Here is a 14,849-nt window from a genome sequence, read left to right as displayed (position 1 = left end):
GAATGGCGATAAATCCACGAATTTATTACGCGGGCGACAGCGTCGATCGCGGGAAGGATTCGACGCGCTGCTTCCTCGTCCGCGGTCGGAAAAATTAACAAGGCACGACGTGAATTGCGAATTTATTTGAGATTCTCTTCTGCTTTCCGCTCGAATTTATTACACCGATAATATTTACGTCAACATGAAAGCGCGTTGTTATTTAATCCAACCGTTTCTGTTTGGGTATATACAAACGTGTTGAAAAGTTTCTTTCTTACGTAACTATTACAGGCGATATTACGGCAGCTAGTAAGCTTCCTATGCGAAAAAACATATCTCATAATAACAATTGCAATCGCGAACTTTATTAGAATTTAGAATATAAATTCTTCAACGGACTACAGTTAGTATGGATCATCGTATGTGGAAAAGAATTCAATTATTCGCATATGCGAGGATACAAAATTAAGGACGATCAGAAGTTGGTAATATAAAGAATACAACTAATATATAAAGAATACAAATAACACGTTAAGATATATATAATCGTTTCTTCACGTAACAGCTTCCACTTGAGATTCGTTTCAGAGATCACTCTATCATGTCAGAAGACGATCAGATGTCTGAGACCCCGTATTAATAGTTGTTACTTGAAACTTGTTTCAAACGAGATACCCAGGATTGAATTTCAAGTTAGATGTGAATTTTTCAATTGAATAGCGTTTACAGATGTAATGTCAAATATATCATACGAATCAACTTCAGAAAATTTCAGATCTAACTTTGAATTAAAATCTGAGTATCTCAGGCGAGTTTCAAGTGACAACTATTACGTATTTAATAGTGGAAAGAAACGGGTGCTCGTGCACGGCGAGGTACAAAGGGTAGTGATCCGGTGAGGTTGTCATCATCATCAAGGTAGCCGCTCGGGGGCTCGCATCAAGGTGGGTGGCAGACGCAGGCCGTAGAGGCAAACCCGGTAGTGAAGACCTCGCGACTTCTTGGAGCGGAACTTCAGCTTGATGTAGTTGCGTCCTATTCCGCCCGACACTACCCAATAAGCGCCGTTATCCTCCTCCGACAAGGAGTCGATTTTCATATCGGTGATGTTCGCGTCCATCGGCCCGTACTCCGCTTCGACCTCCTGCAATTGTAGGTGGGTTCGAGAGAAAACGTTCGTGCTTGGGAGCTTAACGATTAATAACGTCGAGAGCGAAAGAAGTGTGCGACGATCGGTGGTACAACGTTACGAAGCCTTAACGGCGCGATCAAAAGCGAGAGAGAGAGAGAGAGAGAGAGAGAGAGAGAGAGAGAGAGAGAAAGCTGCGGTTTACACGGTATTAGTATCTCTCGAACGTAATTGGGGTAACTTACTAATCAACTCACTTGATAACCACCACTCCGATGCGGCCTCCTGACGTCATAGTGCCAGATCAACCCATCGCCGACATCCTGTTCACATTCCCACTGTACCCTCTGCGCCGCGAGTACCGTCGTCGCGACGATGCAGACGGCGAGCAGCAACACCGGCGACCGGAACCGCATCCCCGCACACAAGACGCGTCGCTACGAGGAAAAGAAGAAGAAGAAGGTCCACTAACTGTCAACGGACAATGTCGACGCACAATGAAATGCCTGGTCGCTCTTCGCGATTTATCTACTCGCGACCTCACTCGCGACGAAGCGCGAGGCTGGCCTTTATCGTCGAGAGCGGGTCAAAAGGAGGCGGTCGGCAGCGAGTACTAAACGGCATTCAATAGCCGATACATCGAATACACCGAAAGTACCCCCTTCTGGCACAATATTTACTCGCCATACTCGCTGCACATTCGTTCCTCCGGGGGGAGATTAGATACAACGGGTGGTATCGTGCATCGCCCGCTCTCGCCCGCGATGTTGTTTCGAGGAGAGAGAGAGAGAGAGAGAAAGAGAGGCCGTAATCGACGAGGGAAGGCCTTCTCTTCTTCTCCTCCTCGGAGTTACGCAACACACACTCGTCCAAATTGGACGTGTGCAGCGTGGATTTCGTGACGAGCGCTCGAAATGATTAAACTCGAGGGTCGGCCGAAAGCGTGTACACAAACGCACCGTTCGTTCCACCACGAGTTGGGCAATCGTCGATTCCACCTTGGGGAACAGCTCGTCGGCTTCCCCGAGACTGTTTAATAGATCAGTTGTAATGCGTATCGTGATAGAAATCTCATTCGATAACTCGAAATCTGTACGTGCTGATCCGACAGTAGCGGACTCATATTAAAGATACATATATATATATTATATATATATATATAGAGAGAGAGAGAGAGCGTACGCGGAATATACCGCGGATTAAAAGATCGTGACGAGAGATAGATTCGGGAGAGTTTAGACCGGTGGATCGACTTAGGCCGGTGAGGAGACTACGAGAAATCGTGTGGCGATAGTATAATTGGCTTTGCGTCTTCACTTTGCTCTTTACGTCGCGATCGTGATATACATAATATTGCTTCTTCTTCTTCTTCATCTTCTTCTTGAATGCGTAAATACCCGACAGAGAAATCACCGAAAATCACCGTGACACTATCGCTCGGAAACGTTTCTGACCGAATTTTGGCATTTTTCCAGAAATAGCGCGATACCGAAAAGCGATATTAACGCGAGCACCATTAACCGTGCATCGCACGCGCAAAATCAACCTCTCGTCATCCCTGACTCCCGGGGACGATGTTATTTCTGTAGCGTATCGCACCTCCCGTTTATATTTATTCTGTTTTTGCGTGAAACACGAAGCGCTTATCGCCCGTTCGACGCGCGAATTCGTGAGAGCGGTACGCCGGAGCGCGTCTGCTTCAACTGTCGCTGATAGCCGCGTGCGTACGTGCAGCTCGTCTCGACCTCACTATTATCACTACTATTATCAGGGTCGCGGGAAAAATTGCTCTTTAAAAGTGACTCGTTGCCGTAACTGTTGCACGTTTGAAAAAAAAAAAGAAAATCTTTACTAGCAGTAGTATTATTTGGCGTGTTTGAAGCTTCGAAACTTCGGTATAATTCGATATATTTGACGACGAAGTCCGGAAGATTCGAGGTCGAATTATTCGAAGCTTCGAACTCTATTCGAAGATAGGATGAACGGGTGAATACTTTTATTCCGTGAAACTTAGATGCAGCCGATGAGAGAACTTGGTTTTTGATCAATTGCCGAAAGTTAAGCTCTCTCACTGGACCACTGGCTGCGTTCCAAACTGCAACTCCCGAGTTCAAACTTTGGGATGTCGAAGCCCCTTCGGAAGTCAGTGTAATTATTTGCCGTTGCTCGACGGTCGATCGTGATTTAGTTCATGCAGCCGCGCAGGGGGTGATTCAGGACGTCCGCCGCAGGAAATGAGGAGGCACGGGGGAAGAAGTTTATGACAAGTCGGAGCGAGAGAGGGTGTAGTCCCCCGTAGCAAATTGCTCGTCGCCACGTTGCCGACAATTTAGCGATTCCCTCTCGGAAGCAATCTCCGAGCAATAAGCACGCACGGGAACAGCGAGACTCGACGCCGGTGGAACGCCGAGGCGTCTTTCGGTTTACATATTGCGAATGATGATTGCACGACAATCTCCTCGATTCGGGCTTTATCGTACGCGGATTAATCGGCGCGCGTGCGATACGCGCGTCTCCACCGAGCAAGTAACAAGTGTCTCTCCTCCGGTTCCGCGTCGGCGAGAAAAGCGCGGAACAATAACGGAACAGGGGGATAATGTTGAATCGTAAAATAATATTGCCGGCGGCGTACGGTACGGTAAATTGTAAGTGGCTGGCTGGCAGTAAGCGGACCATCATCGGTATGCCAGCCAGGTGAATCCGTTCCCACACAATGCCGTGCCTGGAACCACGCGGCGCGCGCCTTGCCTAAGGAAATGACTTTACTTCTCGTTCCACGCTGCCAAACCGAGTTAGTGGCTTTTAAGCGGGTCCTTTTACTTCGTCGGCTTCGTTACGGCCAAGTCCGCGGAAAAGCCGGAACTGTCGTGATTTTATTTCGAAGTGGCGAGGACTCGCGCGAACAGTCTGTTCGCGTCTCCGTGTCCCCCGAATTGGACTGCGGCCCGGTAAAACGCGGGGGTGCACGTGGTGGTTTTGCGGTTTGCGTTTCCACGATTTGAGCCAATCTTGCTTTCCCTCAAGTTTCGGCCCAATGGATCAAAAGTTAGATCGATCGATCGGCACGAGAATCTAACGAAAAATCATAATAAATAAATCCAACAATACCAAGGTAGAACGAAAAATCACACGTTAAAATGACGTTAAAATGACGAGAAAATGATTATAAAAACTCACTTTTAGATTATTTTCTCGTCACTTTGTTGTCATTTTCTGTTCTACCCGGGTATCGATTTTATTCTCTAAAGGAATCGGATTAATATCGGAATTATTATTACTACTCTGTCATTCTTTTTTTTTTTATAATTCCTCAGTCCTATAATTTTTATTCTGAAAATGAATCGTCGGCCGTTAACGGGTTAACCTTCGATGATAGGGCGAGCGCGGCGCTAGTTTCAAGTAGAAACAGACGACAGCAGGGCGGACGCGGACCGCGTGAATGAGAGCTCGCGTATGCCCATGAGAAAGATAGACGTCTTTATCGCGTGTTTCTCTTGAAGGAGAGTAAAAAATGAGGGAAGGGAAACGGCGTATCGATTTATTTCACCGGCCGTCGTCAAGGAACTGCATTTCAATATTATCGCATGATAAGATTACGTTACACACTTTATTGCCGCCGTTGTCCGAATCTCCGGCTCTCTGACTTGGCGAAAGAGAAAAAAAAAGAGAAGAACAAGAAGAAGGAAGCAAAGACGCGTCGCTCGCGCTTCACTGGTCACATCGCGATGTTGCGCGGATTTATCGAGAATCCTCCGTAAATATGTCTGCGATATTGACTAATATATTGGCGGAAGAGGAATGTAATCTCGAGAGGCGAGTTAAACAATCAAACGAGCCTCTCTCGTTGCTTGTTTATACATGTTAATTATAATTAATTATAATCAATTAAAATTATACTTACGTAGAAATATTGAAACAGTTGTAGAATGTGACGTGAATCTTGCCTGTCGCGTAAAGAAGACGCAGCTTACTGAAACGAGGCTTGCGAAATTTCTGCCACTCTCGAGACGAAAACGACTCGGTCCTTCGCGTTAATTTTGAATGATTCCTTATTTGACAATGCTTTCCGTCCAGAAATAACTTCAATTCATGCGCTTCGTCTTCGGTTACGAGTCGCGGCCGCTAATATCGTCTTTATATCTGGAACTCTCAGTACCGGTTCGTTCTATCCGAGCTAGCATAATTTTTGATGTCACGTGGCTACGTGACGGCGCCGTCGGCGATAAAACTATTGCCAAATAGTTTTCGCATCTTATCAGACCGAAGTTTTCCGCTGCCGTCGCGACATTTCCATTCGTCGTTTCCCACGATCGTCGAAAGATGATCAGCGCGCCCGATTATTTTGCCAGACACGTCTGGTCGGGGCTTATCTTCTTCGTAGTTACAGTTTTCGATCTTCCGATCGATCGATAATATGGAGCAAGTCTACAATCATTTGGAATGCGAGGCGCGCGGAGAATACAAAACAAAGTCAGTAACTACATAATGCTTCTTTTAATTACACCAGATTTGAATAGAAATTAAAGGATCGCACGAGAGTCTCGCCGATCTCTTCGCTCGGCGTGTCTACTACGTAGCGAAAAACGCAACGCAGGATCGTGACGACCGGTTCTGCTCTGCTCGAGATTAATTAACCCGTTCCATGGACGGTTAGCAATCGGAGGGTTGCAATTTAACGTGGCCGATCGCTCTCGGCGACGTCGGCGGGAGTATCTATCTCCTCGTAGAAAGAAGCGGTCGGGAGTGAAATGCGTCTGGGAGGAGGGGTCGAAGGGAAATAAGAGGTGAAAAAAGGAGAAAGAAGGCAGATAATACCGGCAATGCGAAGCCGGTGTCTCTCTCTCTCTCTCACTCACTCGCTCGCTCGCTCGCTCTCTCTCTCTCTCTCTCTCCCTCTCTCCCCCCTTCTTTCTCTTTTTCCCTCTCCACGAAGCGGCGACCCCGGGCTGTCAAAGTCCGTCGTTAACCAGTGTTGCCCCCGGGTCATTCTTCCATCTATAACGGACATTATTTACAGCCTCGCACGCGTACATCTCGCGTCGCGAGGAGATTATGAACACCGTCAGCCAACCAGCAACTCGTTCGCTCGCTCGCTCGCGGAATGCATTCGCCTGCATTCGATACATGTTTGCTGTGCGTAAACGAGGAGCAAACAACGCGATTTCGAACGAATTCGATCTGATCGACGATACGATCGCGAATTGTGACGCATGTTGGTCATTGCTCCCCTTCGTCACATGGCGCACTAGAGGAACATCGATGGAACACGATCTAGAAATCGACAGTGAACAGCAGCTCGAAGCATCATCGCGAAACCGTCTTCTCTTCGAGAGACGCTTCGTATATCTCCTCTCCAAAAAGAAAAAAAGAAGAAAAACGAAAGCAAACAGAATATTTTAATAGTCGTTATTTGAAACTTGCCTCACAGGACCGTGAGTAAAATGTAAAAGCAGTATGCCGGCAGATTGACAGCAGATTGTCGGCAAAAACCGAGCAGGATCTGCAGGATGTTCCATTTAAATACGTTTAAATGGTGACGGAACAACAGAGATCTTTCTCGGTTTCTGCCGTCAATCTGTCATACATACTCTGCTAGTAGACAGCAGCCTTTGTTGTATTTCAGTTAACAAGTTGCCGACAAAATTAACAGCAGATAGTGCGCATAATCTGCTTTTGCAGGTTCAACTGTCTGTGTCGGTTGAGATATTCAGATTCGAATATAGAGTCAGATGGGAGTTTCCCAATCGAATTGCGCTCATAAATGTAACGTCGTATATATTATGTGATTTAAGTAAAAAAAAAAAAAAAAAAAGAAAACAACTCAAATCTAACTCTAAATTCAGGTCTGAGTATCTCAGGTGAGACAAGTTCCAAACAATTGATAATATTGATACGGGTTTTAAGCCTGATATTCATAGTCAGATTTTGTACTTAGGACCGTCTCAAGTTCATCTTCAGACGCTGTTCGTTTCATTGGCTGCAAAGTATCCGAAGATGAACTTAAGACGATATTAAGCCCAAGATCTGACTGTGAATACCGGCTTTAGATTCCGGCTGATCGAGTAGTTACTTTAGTCTTTCTTCTACATCTCTGACAAGATGTTCGATTCGGTCGACTGATTGTCGCGGAATCGACTTCCATACTCGACGGATCCGCGGCGTCCGTCCTATATCGGGACGGCTATCTCAAAAGTGCGCAAGCACGATCGGCCGGAGAATACTATAATAATATTTCACGCGCAGCTTGCGCTCGGTGCTCAATCGGCTTACTGATAGCGCGCGCGCGCGCGCGATTCGCACGTGTGCTCTTTTTTCTCCTTCGCCCGTCATCGTGTCATCTGCGCGGTCGCGCTCCTCCGACACATTCCCCCGGACCGGCAACGCTCATGACGGTGACACGGCGCCGAAGAGAGCCGTGTGTATTTTTAACGCGATATAGCTGAACTTGACCTTTGCACCTATTTTTCATTCACTGTCATTTAAGTTCCATTCGAGATCGCCGCGAACGAGCGTGCGAGCGCGATCATCGGCGGCCGCGATCTTCCTCTTTGTCGAGAATGTTATTCCCTCCCTCTGGAAAACGAATCGGGAGATGTGTTCCCATGAATGTGATATTAACGATTATCGACTAACGTGTCGTTTAATTAGCAAGATGGAAAGGTAGGATTAGCGTACTTGCGTACGTACACACATGCATACATGCTCCCTGCCTCTCTCTCTCTCTTTCTCTCTGTCTCTCTTCCGTTCTCTTTTTCTCTGCTACTCTCGCACTCTCTACGCGCTCGACAAAATCGTCTCAGAGTCTCTTACGTTCGCTCGTGTCGCACGTAGCTCTTCGCCGACGATCGCTTCGGCAGAGGAGCGAGGTGTCTCCCCAATAAATAAATGTCTCTCACACTCTCCGCACAATTACTCACAATGAAAAAAATAAGTACGAACTCGTCCTGGGTTTCGGACACCACCTCTTTGGCACGTACATTGTTCCCGGAGACGATACGTGAGGTGTCCAGATCGACCACCTATCGAACAGCCGAGTGGTTGCCAGCCAGTTGTACACATCCGGAATCCCCTCGTGCGACGATGGATGCGACAACGTTTACGCTCTCTCTCTCCCTCCCTCCCTCCTGCTCGCGGCTTCCTTTCTTACTGCACCACCGTCAGCAACGGATTGTGCTGTGCAGGTTGCGCCCTGATGATCGCGGCGATGCGCCTGCAGGGCAACTGCAGGTGGTAATAAGCGCAGTAAGGCAGTGGATCCCAGTAGACGAAGAGCGCCTCTCGCTTGTCCAGCACCGTGCCCAACAGGTGGGTCGCCATCTCGCCGGTCGAGCGCTTGAAGACGCTCGCCACGGCGTCCGACAGCAGCGGATGCCTGTCCGGGGTGGCCAGCAGGCCCGAGTTCTGCCTGGAGAAGTGTCTGCAGGGCTTCCAGACCAGACGAGGATGCACGCCGGTGTGGCAGACGTAGGGCAGACTGACGCCGACGCGGCAGCCGATGGACACCAGCTCGCCATTCTGCTCCGAGACCGCCAGGCGGAAGCTCAAGTGGCCGTTGACTCTGCCGCCGAAGGAGCGGGCGAAGAAGCGCTCGAGCCAGCGCGTCACCTCCGGACGTTCCTCGGGTATGAGCCCGCGCGCCTCGTCCACCCGGCAAGTGACGTTCGCGACGATGCGGGACTCCTTCAAGGTGGTGCACGTGATGAAGTGGTCTCCGCCGGGGTCGCGGATCACCACCCACGGCCGGGACTCGCTGATCTCGTGCTGCTGGTTGCGGAACTCGCGCGCGGTCGGCGGCAGCAGGACCTTGGCGCGGTCGCGCATCCCGGCGGGGCCAGCGGCCAGCATGACGTAGCGGCCGGTGCGGAAGGCGTTCTGCTCGTACAGCTCGGACAGGTCCTGCATGGAGCGCAGGAGGAAGTGCTGGGGATTCGGCAGGGCGAGCAGCCGGCAGCGTCGCAGCAGCTCCAACGGGTCGTCCAGCGCGGTGACCTCGCTCGCGTCCGGCACGAAGCACTCGCAGCCCATGATCTCGAGATGCGGCTTCGCCAAGGCGTCGTAATACGCGGTGTTGGCGGCGCTCACCGGTATGTAGTAGGCGACCTTCTCGCGTTGCACGATGTCGCGCAGCGCCTTGATGTACTCGACGACGTTCCGGGCACCCGGCTGCGGTATCGTGTAGAACTTGGAGCAGGCGGTCGAGAATCTGGCCAGGCCGAAGAGGCCCTCGTGCTCGCACACCACCACGCGGGCGCCGGCCTTGTAGAAGTTCCGCGCCAAGTGCACCGCCTGCACCGTGCTACCGCCGCTGATGAGCACGCACCGCTTGTTGCGCGACCGCTCGTACGCCGGAGTGTGCAGCACCGTGAGGAACCACTTGAGGGCGGCTAACGACAGCTGCAGGATCACCCAGAACAGGTATACCCAGGCGGAGGCCCAGAGAGCCGGCGCCCAGATGGCGTAGCCGATGACGTTGAAGACACCCCGCAGGAGGCCGGCCAACAGGCCGAAGTACCAGGAGAAGAGCCGAGCCAGCAGCGAGCCGCTGCCCCGATCTGTCGTCGTGCTCGGTGCCCTTTGCTGCTGGTGATTCAGCTGGTGGTGGTAAGGCGGCTGTTGTTGACGTTGCTGCCGTCTCTGCGACAGTATCGCCGGCATCGGCATGTTCGAGGCGGACGACGCCCGTGACAGCAGGTTGATCGGAGGTGCGTGCGACGTCGACGCGAACACGTTCGACGAGGTCGAACGCTTCAAGGCCACCGGCGACATTCTGCGCGGCGACGTGGACAACGGTGAGCTCGGTAACGGCGGCGAGGCACTGTTGCTTCGTGATATCGGCGGACTGGAGGACCATCTCGAGGTGTTCTCGCTGGAGCAGGCGGGCATCTTGTGCTCTCCTTGCTCGCGCCTGTCGGCGATCTTCGAGACGATCCAGCCGACGTATTACGAGTCACGAGCCGGGCTGTATAAATCTTTATGTCCAGGAGTCATGCCTCGATCTTGAGGGCCGACGAGGTGGTTGCGTGAACGTCGCGGGTAAAGGAAACCGGCGGAAGAGGAAGAAGTGTCTCTTCTTGCTCGCCCAGCCGCCGCTTGCGAGAGCACAGCGACTGTGCTGTCCGATCGACGAACACTCGGCGAATCGGATGGATTATCGCGGGATCTCTCGATCGGAAGCAGGTGTAACGCGAGGTGAGAAATAGGAACGGCGCACTACATATGAGAATGAACAGTCGACGACGAGTGGTCGGTGACGGCGTCGTGTGTTGATCGACAGCGGTCCGGGGAGTAGAAGCGATCCACTGCCGTCCGCTTAATAATTGCCGGTTTGCACACGCAGCTTTAACTGAGGCCGACCCACGGGCATCTCGGTCTCTTATGAGGTTGCACCGCGGACGCACTATGAACCGGAGGCCTTATCTAATCGTCACGCTTCAGATACAGCGAGACGGAAAGAAAGAAGGAGTCGCAAAATATGTCGTCTGGTCTCGTTTTTCTTCCGTTTGCTTGATTTTTCGTCTCGTCGCACGAGAATTTCCCCGAGAGAGACGCTGAATTCTCGCTCCGCTGATTTTCCGAACGATCAGTTCGAGCGTCACGAAGGTTCGCGCACCGGCAAAGGTCGCGGAGCGACTTTCGGTCGTTTTGCTCTGGCGCGCCCTGCAATCGATTTCGGCGATCGTGAGATCGACGATAACAGAAATATATCCGACTTCAATTTGTCCGTAAATTCGAGCCTCGTTTCGTCGATTAAATTGCCGTCGACATTAATATCGTCCGGAAGATTTTCATTTCCCATCCCCGTATGATCGCAATTCTTATCTCTTCGTGATAAAGTAACATGAAATAATAGTTTACAGTTGCGCAAAAACATACTGAATCCAAGGTGCAATATTTTGCGCTTTCCAGCAGCCACCGAGTCGTAAAAATCTCAGATGTCCCGCGGAATAATCATTAGCAGGCGATAATTTATCGCCGATCTGGCGTCATCTGTCAAGTTAGCGATACATCATTAGTCGATATATGTTAATAAAAACGATGAGTCGGTATTAATCGAAGTCTGTAGATACCGTCGATATGTTATCGTCCGACTGAAATCTCACACGTGTTTCAGTAATAATTCGTAATAAAAAGAGCCAGATGAAACTCAGCATTATTTGCTGATACTGGAGTTAATAATATATTTTCAATAATATTCATTTTCAACACACAGCATATATAACAGTTGTTGCTACAAAGAGCTGAAAAATAAAAAAAAGAGACCTCTCCTTGCAAGATTCGAGATTCTTAAGGAATGACGTTCGTTTTGAATACAACTTTATTTCATACATTTAGAATATACTTATCTTGTAAATTGTATAATACGTTATGGTCTTATTTGGCTTAATGAAATACAATAATTTGCTGTCTTTAGAATTTGTTTATCTTCTCTTTGCTGTCACGGCACTTAAGCCAGTAAATATAATCTCGACCACTATTCTATGTAAACGAAAGTACCAATCCTGTAGAATTTCCACGTTTATCCAAAATTTCAGTTAAAAGATTACATATTTTCTCGAGGAAAGTGTCCGTCGAAAGGCAAGATATTCAATTGACTTTCTTAATGTTAAATGTACATTCACTTCTTTTTCTCTGCATTATACTCCATTACTCATCACGCACTGATCGTTATAATGATAATAATAATGAAGAAATAATTCGCAGAACGTTGTTTTTATTTTTGAGAATATATATAATTTCGGTCACACAAAAAAAACGCAAATGACTGCGGCTGCACCAAAAAAAATCAGTGGTCTTGCAATTCAGCGCGAATCATCGTAAGTTCTGTATATCGTATATATATATATATACGACATTCGATAAATTATTATATTTCACTCATCTCAATCGATTAGTCAAATAAAGACAATTTCTTACAACTTTGGCCCATTCAATATAATTATAGCAATCAGAATCTACTATACAACGTTATTCGAATATCCACTAACAGTACAGTCGCTTTCTAACTACATATTATATATATATATATGTATATATATGTATATATCTATGATATATACATATATATAATATGTTTCAATCATTATATTGTATATATAATGATTGTTATGTATACATGTATATAATTCCTATGCGTAGGGAGTGGCAAATGTATACTTACACGCGCATAAACACATTCGTGCAAGATATTCACATACATTCGTCGCGCACGCACACGTCTGTGTATCGGGTATTACAATATTTTTTTTATGTATATATATGTATGTATATATATATTACTCTCTAAGATCTATATTTTATCATACATTTTTAAGCAATAAATATTTTTATATGCTTCTTTCTCTCTCTCTCTCTCTCTCTCTCTCTCTCTCTCTCTTCGTTCTCTACTTATATACAATTTGAAGTCTAACTGTATAATGCATAGTTTCCTTATTATTCTATCAAATCCATCTCGATGGATATAGCAATCGTTCGAATGAAGTGACATCGCGCCGTGAAAATTTCCTCTGTACGCTATTTAAAAAAATATTGAGAAAATATAATTTGCTAATACAATATCGTAATGAAACAATCTCTTATCGCGGATATCATTCTAGAAGAATTGTACGGTTGTTATGCTACAAGTATATATTATGTGTATACACGTATACACGCAAAGAAACTCTGCTCGTGTAACTGATATTCTGTTGCCCAGGAACCAGACGAAAACTCGATTGTGGAAACAGAAAAATTTCTGCGGGAGATTTCTACTTAATCAGTTGTGTTCTCAGTTATCTCAATCGAGTTTTAACGCGGCCAAATATTCAGACGAAGTTTCTCGGTAGGATAACAGAGATATAGTCTTCTGTCCTCTGAGTCTTCGTCTGATCTTCATTCAGTTATAGGAACTGCGACCATTTTTCCGCGTATGACACATCAAGAAAGAGATAAGAAGAGAATATGCTTTCGTAAACGTAATCACAAATATGGTGTATTATTTTGTCGGAGTTATCGGCAAAATAAATTATAAGTTATATATTTTTGTAAATAGTAATATAATACCAAAGCGACATCGTGTCGTGTCTGCGAATAATTTCTACTGTAGCATAACAACGGTACAATGTCTCTCGAGAGGATTTTACTCTTTATTTTTCGGGTAAACTATTCAATAAACCGTATGTTCAACTGTGTTCAAAATCTATGGGATACCTAAAATAGTGTACTCGATTTACAATTAAAAATAATACTTTTTTTTTCATAAAGTAATAAAGTAAAATTTCGTGGAACACAAAGTGATCTGTACTTTGTGTGCCTATGTGTAAATATATATATATATATATATATGTATGACTAGAAATCATAATTAAACTTGCTTTAATGCCATTGTTCATTTAAATTATATCAGGCATATACTGTTAAAACATAACAAATATATCTCCTCGCAGTCTCATTTGCAACTTAATCACTTAGTTCGTTCTAGCAAATGTTCATACGATCCCTTTGGTATAATTTTTATCTTTGTAATAACGAATATTGGCCCGATAGATTACTTTCCCAAAGACAGCACATGTTCTCTACCATTGAGAAAATAGTCGTTAAATCATATATTTCGTTCTCGGTTTCTCGCTACGTTCTTGACAGATTTTCCAGTTTGAGTGAGAAGCAGAATGTAAATAATTGACGGTCTGTAAATTTGAACTGACGTGCACGGTAACACACGGATGTTATTGTCGTGCACGATAAATTGGTAACTCTTAGACGTGTGTACATAATTCACATGTTCACAAGCGCCAATATTCTCTCGGTGTTGTTATGTGTTGCCTACTTCGACTTCCTTGTCTCTCTTGTATACTTTTGTTGCTCGTACTCGACAACATTGTGCTTATGATACATCGATCTATCAACACAGGACATAACGCTAAAAATAATCCGGTCGAGATACACGTTCGCTAGTGATTGTATCATTTTTATCTCAATTTATGTTCACTATAAAATTTGTGCTTTCAAGGAAGTGGAGATGTATCAATAGAGAATACAAACAGTAGTGGAGTCAATATTCCGAATGGCAATATAAATTTCACAATTGATTTTCAAGTCGGCCTCGATACTTATAACTCTCTCTCTCTCTCTCTCTCTCTCTCTCACACCTTCTTTCTTGTTAATCTGATTTTTCCTCATATCATAAGAAACTTAAACTTTTATATAGAAGGTGTCTATACTTACAAGCGTCGAATATATAGTGAACTTTGTAAATTTATTAAGTCCGTACCAGGACTTATATATACATATATACGTATATATGTATATGTATATAATTTATATCACGGAAATGAATCGCACGGTTAGTTCTATACATAAGGTTCACGATACATTAACTTGTAAACAATCACTTGTATTTCACATTTATGTCACTGCTAATGCACATTAGTCGGTGGTTTTTAAAGTCTCTATGGTTTTTGTGTTAAGTGTCTTATAATTAATAACACGTTACGTAGAATACGGTATTGTCTATCATGAGAAGTTATGATTTCTATATCTTTGGATAAAACGTCAGGACATACATTGCAATAATATACCTTTTTGTTGAATCGCAACACGGTTCCTAAACAGCTTGTTATACATATTGTACGCGATAGAAAAGACACAAACGTATACTTTGTATATATAACGAAGGAAAAGTAACTTTGCATAAGTATGCCAGAAAGTAGTACTTTCTCAATTCTGTGTGTGTGTGTGTGTGTGTGTGTGTGTGTGTGTGTGT

General features: G+C 45.9%; 2 protein-coding genes across 3 annotated transcripts; both read right to left on the bottom strand.

The window, feature by feature from the left end:
* Nucleotides 1–145: 145 nt before the first annotated feature.
* Nucleotides 146–5,094, bottom strand: LOC106742472. 2 transcript variants are annotated; one of them, XM_014615427.1, is made up of 3 exons: nucleotides 5,013–5,094; nucleotides 1,369–1,548; nucleotides 146–1,126 (listed from the first exon to the last, which is right to left on the bottom strand). In XM_014615427.1, the coding sequence occupies exons 2-3, from the start codon at nucleotides 1,525–1,527 to the stop codon at nucleotides 896–898; spliced, it is 390 nt and encodes a 129-aa protein (XP_014470913.1). In that variant the 5' UTR covers nucleotides 1,528–1,548; nucleotides 5,013–5,094; the 3' UTR covers nucleotides 146–895. The 2 variants fall into 2 exon arrangements, with proteins under 2 accessions (XP_014470913.1, XP_014470912.1); XM_014615426.1 differs by lacking the exon at nucleotides 5,013–5,094 and adding an exon at nucleotides 2,429–4,598.
* A 492-nt stretch (nucleotides 5,095–5,586) lies between these two features.
* On the bottom strand, nucleotides 5,587–12,385 carry LOC106742468. The gene has a single exon (XM_014615421.1). It carries the CDS (start codon nucleotides 9,992–9,994, stop codon nucleotides 8,255–8,257), a length of 1,740 nt encoding a protein of 579 aa, XP_014470907.1. The 5' UTR covers nucleotides 9,995–12,385; the 3' UTR covers nucleotides 5,587–8,254.
* Between the last annotated feature and the right edge of the window lie 2,464 nt (nucleotides 12,386–14,849).

Source organism: Dinoponera quadriceps, unplaced genomic scaffold, assembly GCF_001313825.1.
Source record: "Dinoponera quadriceps isolate SergipeBrazil2010 unplaced genomic scaffold, ASM131382v1 scaffold113, whole genome shotgun sequence".
In the NCBI taxonomy this organism is placed as follows: domain Eukaryota; kingdom Metazoa; phylum Arthropoda; class Insecta; order Hymenoptera; family Formicidae; genus Dinoponera; species Dinoponera quadriceps.
The sequence above is the reverse complement of the archived record's forward strand: the minus strand, read 5'-3'. Positions and strand labels throughout refer to the sequence as shown.

Bases quoted from the DNA above. Each gene is read 5' to 3' on its own strand.
- LOC106742472 (XM_014615426.1), bottom strand. From the start codon at position 2,485: ATGAAGAAGAAGAAGAAGCAATATTATGTATATCACGATCGCGACGTA. The intron at 1,549-2,428 runs GTGAAGACGCAA...TTTTCCTCGTAG, and splicing joins ATCGCGACGTAAAGAGCAAA to CGACGCGTCTTGTGTGCGGG. The intron at 1,127-1,368 runs GTGAGTTGATTA...CTACAATTGCAG, and splicing joins ATCGGAGTGGTGGTTATCAA to GAGGTCGAAGCGGAGTACGG.
- LOC106742468 (XM_014615421.1), bottom strand. From the start codon at position 9,994: ATGCCCGCCTGCTCCAGCGAGAACACCTCGAGATGGTCCTCCAGTCCG.